Genomic DNA, 5,835 nt, shown 5'->3' on the forward strand with positions numbered 1-5,835 from the left:
TCCCCTGGCCAATTTACTATGAAATAAGATTAAAGTCCCTTCCCTCTGACCTGTCGCCTGGACAGTGTAGGCCTACACCAAAAGTGTATAAAGGTTGTAACACATATGAGATCCTTATCAGGTAGTAGGCCTAGAAAGGCCTATGTGTTCGACGTTATTGCACATTCCATAAGCAGAAATAAACTGTTCTAAAAATTCCTTTGTGGATAAACAAAACTTTTTACGCAGTCCAGTGTATTGATGAATGGATCGCATCAATGCTTTGCATTGATAAACAAAGGAGTAGCCTAAACACTGTACCAGTGTCATTACATAATTACTATTTTTACAATGCAATGTATGCACATTTGTTTCTTCCCTCTTTGTAAAAAAAAACAACAACTAGCAAATGAAAATGTATAAATATATACAGGTAACTGCTAATATAATGGAAACACTTGAGTAAATGAGGAATACAACGTATATTGAAAGCAGGTGCTTCCACAGAGGTGTGGTTCCTGAGTTAATTAAACTATTAACATCCCATCATGCTTAGGGTCATGTATAAAATCTGGGCAGGCTATTATTTTGGCTACCATGGCTATGCCAGTATAGTATGATGATGTTCCCACCCACCACCATCAAAACAATACAAAATTATGGAATTTATCATGGAAGAATGGTGTCACATCCCTCCAATAGAGTTCCAGGCACTTGAAGAATCAACGCCAAAGTGTATTGTAGCTGTTCTGGCTCATGGTGGCCCAACACCCTATTAAAACACACACTGGGGGCAGCAGGTAGCCTAGTGGTTAGAGCATTGGACTAGTAACCGGAAGGTTGCAAGATCAATTCCTCGAGCTGACAAGGTAAAAATCTGTTGTGCCACCCCTGACTTGCCAGGTTAAATAAAGGTAAAACAAATAAAAAAGGTTGTTGTTTCCTTTATTTTGGCAGTTACCTGTATATATAGCCTATTTGATGTTATATTTAAAAGTGGTTTCTTTGTTTGAGGAGCTTTTCCTTGGGCTATTACTCAATGACAATATGGCACAAAATGACCAAATATGTTGCAGATAAAGTTTTACATATCAAAGCCTGATAGTATCATTAATATAGTCAACCATGACATTGAATAGCCAAACAAACCATAACTCAGAGAGAGAGAGAGAGGGAGAGAGGAGGAGGGCGTTCAAACAATGATGTATTGCGCGGGAAAAGAAGGCTGTGGGGGGGGGTGGATGTCTTTTATCTCGAGTTTCCCACATCCTGCAACCAACTAAAAACGAGGCCACCCAATTTGAAAGAATGTATGGTATGCGGCTATTATACATAGCGCTTTAGTGTCGAGTAGACTACTATTGTTCGCCAATTCAAATAAAAACTATAGGTTAGTTCTCCCCTCGAATAGGCAATACACTGCATTGTCCTGAAGTGAAAATAATAGGCTATAGCATATTGTGGGGTTAATACAATAGACCCAAGTTCTTGATGAACTGATACAGAATTAGCTACATTATATCCCTGCGACAGAAGACAAAAAATCTACTGAAATCTCGCTGCATAAAATTGCATTAGGATCACACTATATTCCATAATGCATATAGGCTAAACCAACTCTGGCATAGCCTTTTTGGGGTAAAGGATATGTAGTATAATGTAAACAACAGTTGATAGTATCACAAAAAAAATAATGTTCTTATAAAACTATGTTGCGTCAAAGCCTGAATGAAGCATGCAGCATAAGAACTCCGTAACAGTAACCCTCCATACATTCCCGTGCAGACTACATCTCGCATGCAAGGAGAGGGGGTAGTTTGCCCATGTAGATATTCTATTTGTATTTCCTTCCGAAGTGCAGTAAAAAAAAAGTGTCTTTATTTTGCCGCGTTTTAATTCCCGCCACGTCTAGTCTAGCCGGTTAGGCTTTTCTTTCTTCTAATTCTGTGATTGACGTGTGTTTGGATCGTCTATAATAATTACTATTGGTGGAGAATGACTGGTGGGCGGAGAAAAGAATGACGATAGACCTTGTGGCTACTCCCATTTACTATAGATATATATTTGTCCTTCCGCTGCCCTTACTCAAATCCAAGGAGCCGGTGTCTTTGCGACTAAAACGTATTAGAAGCTGGTTTTCTTTTAATTTGACTTACTGTTTACAACTATTGAGGTTGTTAATAGTCATTTTTTTAATCATTGGGCTAGTCGTTATTTCTACTCACTGGATACCGAAACATTTATGGTCAAGGATCAAATACGAGTCTTCATGAGATCCGGATTAGAGAGCATTCCTGACGCATTTTCCCCCCCAGCTACAACAACGTGGATCACACGCCCGATAGTGGAACTGTATCCCACGACGGAATATTTGTAGAATAAATCACACATTTCGTGGATTACAGGAATGCTGTTGTCGAAATTAAACTCATTCGCTCATATCTCCACCGTTGATATGCCGGCGAAAATCCAGCTTCAAATTCACCAAGGTTAGATTAAGCTTTTGTTGTTCGCTATAGCTAGCTAACGTTAAATGTTAGCTTTACTAACCAGCTGCTATATCTAGCTGGGCTCACAACAATGTTATTGTATTTTAATTCATCGTTTTCCTTTTCTGTTATTTCGACGCTTTGCATTCAGCCATGTCACATTGCACTAGTTTGAAGCGTTGTATTAACCGTGTGTACATCTATAATCACAGGGAAGGAGAGGGAGCCATTTGATAAGGTTTACCAGGTCGGCGCTGTGCTGGGAAGCGGCGGGTTTGGCACAGTCTATTCAGGCACGACAATTTCAGATGGAGCACTGGTTAGTGTCTTTCGCATTATTTGAACATTTTTAACGTGATATACATCCAAGTCCGTTAATCGATGCATTTTTTTTTGTTGTTGCATGTTTTCTCATGTAATTTCATGTTAGATTGTTTTTCTTTCACACAGGTTGCTGTCAAACATGTGGCCAAGGATCGGGTCTCGGATTGGGGAGAGATGGTAAGGATTCTTATGGTTGTGCATTTTAACAAGTTTAACTAAAGGGATAGTTGTTAATCATATGTTGTACTATTGTCTCCAGAAATTAAACATATTTCTATTTTGTTTTCAGCCCAATGGCTCTCGCGTCCCTATGGAGATTCTACTCTTGAAGAAAGTTGGAAATGGGTCTCGGGGGGTAATAAAGATGTTGGACTGGTACGAGCGACCTGACAGCTTTATTATTGTCATGGAACGACCGGAGAACGGCAAGGACTTGTTTGATTTCATCACTGAGAAGGGCGCCTTACCAGAGGAGCTGGCAAAGAACTTTTTCCGTCAGGTTCTTGAAGCCGTGCGACACTGCCACAACTGTGGGGTTGTGCACAGGGACATCAAGGACGAAAATATCCTCATCGATCTTCGGACGGGCGAAATTAATCTTATTGACTTTGGATCCGGGGCATTGCTCAAAGACACTGTTTACACCGACTTCGACGGTAAGCATACCAGTTGATAGACTTTAACCGTAGCCCATTTTTGTGGGTTACCGAATGTGTTGCTTTGAGCGCCACCCTTTGGAGGAAAAGTGTATTTTTACAACTCAAAGTTTGTAAACATTGTCACCTGACTCTCCTCCCACGCACACCTGTCATGCTCACTGTCACCTGGCCCCACTGTCACCTGGCAGCTATTGTTTTATAATATTTTAATCCATAATATCACAATTTATTACATGTTTCCCCAATCTTAAAGGTCCAATTAAAAATAAAATTAAAAAATCTATTTGTAGAAATAGACACCTCATTGAATCTAACTATCATTCTTGTTCTTTATATCCACAGGTACTAGAGTGTACAGTCCACCAGAATGGATTAAATACCATCGGTACCATGGGCGGTCAGCCACAGTTTGGTCTCTGGGTGTCCTGCTGTATGACATGGTGTGTGGAGATATCCCCTTCGAACAGGACGAGGAGATTGTACGAGGCCAGGTGCTCTTCAGACGAAGAATCTCCACAGGTGAGCCCCAATAACTGTAACAAAACCTCAAACCTAAACCGGTGGAATGTTAGTCATTGTGTGTCCAGTCTAAGAACCGACTGACCGTTATCCCCATTGTTCTTACAGAGTGCCAGCAGTTGATCAAGTTGTGCTTGTCCCTGAGACCTGCTGAGAGGCCATCGTTTGAGGACATCATCAATCACCCGTGGATGCAGAGCACAGTGTCCTCTGCAGAGCAGAGCAACGAGATCCGACTGCACAGCATCAGCCCTGAGCCTACTGCCTTCACCACCGTGGTGGCCCAGTGACGGCATGGCTGCACTGACAGAGACTAGTGGTACACCCAGAGGACTGATGTGGCCGTACACTGAAACACAACATATGTTATACAGAAGGAAGTTACAGATGACTCTTGTTAAATCTCTCTCCCTCTTTCTCTTGTGGCCAGACCCCACCTGTTCACACAACTTTTGGACTTCATGAAAACCAAAGTCCTTAATAGCTACTTGTGATAACGAAAGCTATTCTCACCCTTACGAAGGACTTGCTCTATAATATTGGCTGTGGTGTGAGATTATGTTCACCAGAAAAGAGTCCATCCCTACCCATGTGATTGTTCTACTGAAGGCGTGGACAGTCTTTGTTACATAACTAGCTACCAACCAGCCACTGTACTCTGTTGTTGCTCACTGATGAGTGGGAGTCAGAGGAAGCAGATCTAAATGCCTTTGGTTGTGAGTCAGATTGTTGGGACCCTGGAAATACTTGAATAAAATAATACTTTACAAGGCTTTATTTCCTATCTCATAGGCATAGATCAGTAAAGCCTATGCCATATTCCAATGTCGACAGCAACAAGACAACCTCATATGGTGCAAACAAGAACCTGAAAACTTACCTCATTTTCCTGCATCCACCTCTGAGCTTTTAACTCCTGTCCACACAGTTACCACTCATCCAGATGTTACTGCACACTGAAATGCAAAGCACCACACTGAAACACTAAATGTCCTGCTCTTTTGTTTATGTGTAAACATGTCTCTGTCTTTTGCATAACAGGCTAGCATTGAGGCCATTGTGAATATTTATTTGTGGGTTTGTTTCTTTCAGTCGAGCTACGTGGAATTATTTATTTATTTTAAGAGAATTTTGGCTGCATATTTCATTCCACGGTTATTGAAGGGCCCACAGATTATTTAAATGTATTTTGACCATATTTATGGTTTAAAATCTTCTGAGCAGACGTGTATATGTGTAAATAACCTTCAAAGCACTTCCATTTTAATGTAACATTGAACGTCTACTGATGTCTGATGGGGATGAAATGACTGTCACATGCATCAACTTGTTTTCACCTCCAGTTGTATGATTGCGGCTTGTTTTGTTTTTTTTTCATCCAAATTGTAAATTGTTAAAAATATTTTTATACGTTTCTCAATAAATATTTTTTTTTACCTTGACTTTTGTCTCACTGGTTTTATTTCCAATAGATCCTTTCTACCATGAGCCTGGGAAGTCAAATCCAAACACAAACTAGGGAATATATTAAAATCATATTTCACATTTGTATTAGATTGGCATGAATGAATAGCAACAGAAGTTGCCACCACCCGAGCACTTGCTCAAGAGTTGACATAGCTCAACTCTCTTTCATGTGTAAGCAGAAGGGGGGTGTAGATCATTACCATATGGCAAAGGAGACATGGTCCAGATTACATTGCAGTCTCTTGGTAAGACCAGCTAATAAACTTTAATTATGCTCTTATAGGTTTATCTAGAAAGCAGGGTACGTTTAATAAGAGGTGATTACACCGCAGGGGGATCCTGGCCTCAGTCTGCAAATCTGTTGGTGTCAGAACCTTCCTCTCATCTCAGAAGGCAAA

The 5,835-nt window shown here is 40.6% G+C and overlaps 1 protein-coding gene across 1 annotated transcript; it reads left to right on the forward strand.

Moving 5' to 3' along the window:
- Positions 1-2,033: 2,033 nt before the first annotated feature.
- On the forward strand, positions 2,034-5,412 carry LOC139368929 (Pim-1 proto-oncogene, serine/threonine kinase). The gene is made up of 6 exons (XM_071108429.1): positions 2,034-2,468; positions 2,681-2,787; positions 2,919-2,969; positions 3,082-3,448; positions 3,794-3,970; positions 4,079-5,412. The coding sequence occupies exons 1-6, from the start codon at positions 2,387-2,389 to the stop codon at positions 4,258-4,260; spliced, it is 966 nt and encodes a 321-aa protein (XP_070964530.1). The 5' UTR covers positions 2,034-2,386; the 3' UTR covers positions 4,261-5,412.
- The last annotated feature ends 423 nt before the right edge of the window (positions 5,413-5,835 follow it).

The sequence above is a fragment of the Oncorhynchus clarkii genome, chromosome 16 (assembly GCF_045791955.1).
Source record: "Oncorhynchus clarkii lewisi isolate Uvic-CL-2024 chromosome 16, UVic_Ocla_1.0, whole genome shotgun sequence".
Taxonomy (NCBI): domain Eukaryota; kingdom Metazoa; phylum Chordata; class Actinopteri; order Salmoniformes; family Salmonidae; genus Oncorhynchus; species Oncorhynchus clarkii.

Coding starts and splice junctions, on each gene's coding strand:
- LOC139368929 (XM_071108429.1), top strand. CDS start 2,387: ATGCTGTTGTCGAAATTAAACTCATTCGCTCATATCTCCACCGTTGAT. Junction 2,788..2,918: donor CAATTTCAGATGGAGCACTG/GTTAGTGTCTTT, acceptor TCTTTCACACAG/GTTGCTGTCAAACATGTGGC. Junction 3,449..3,793: donor TGTTTACACCGACTTCGACG/GTAAGCATACCA, acceptor TTATATCCACAG/GTACTAGAGTGTACAGTCCA.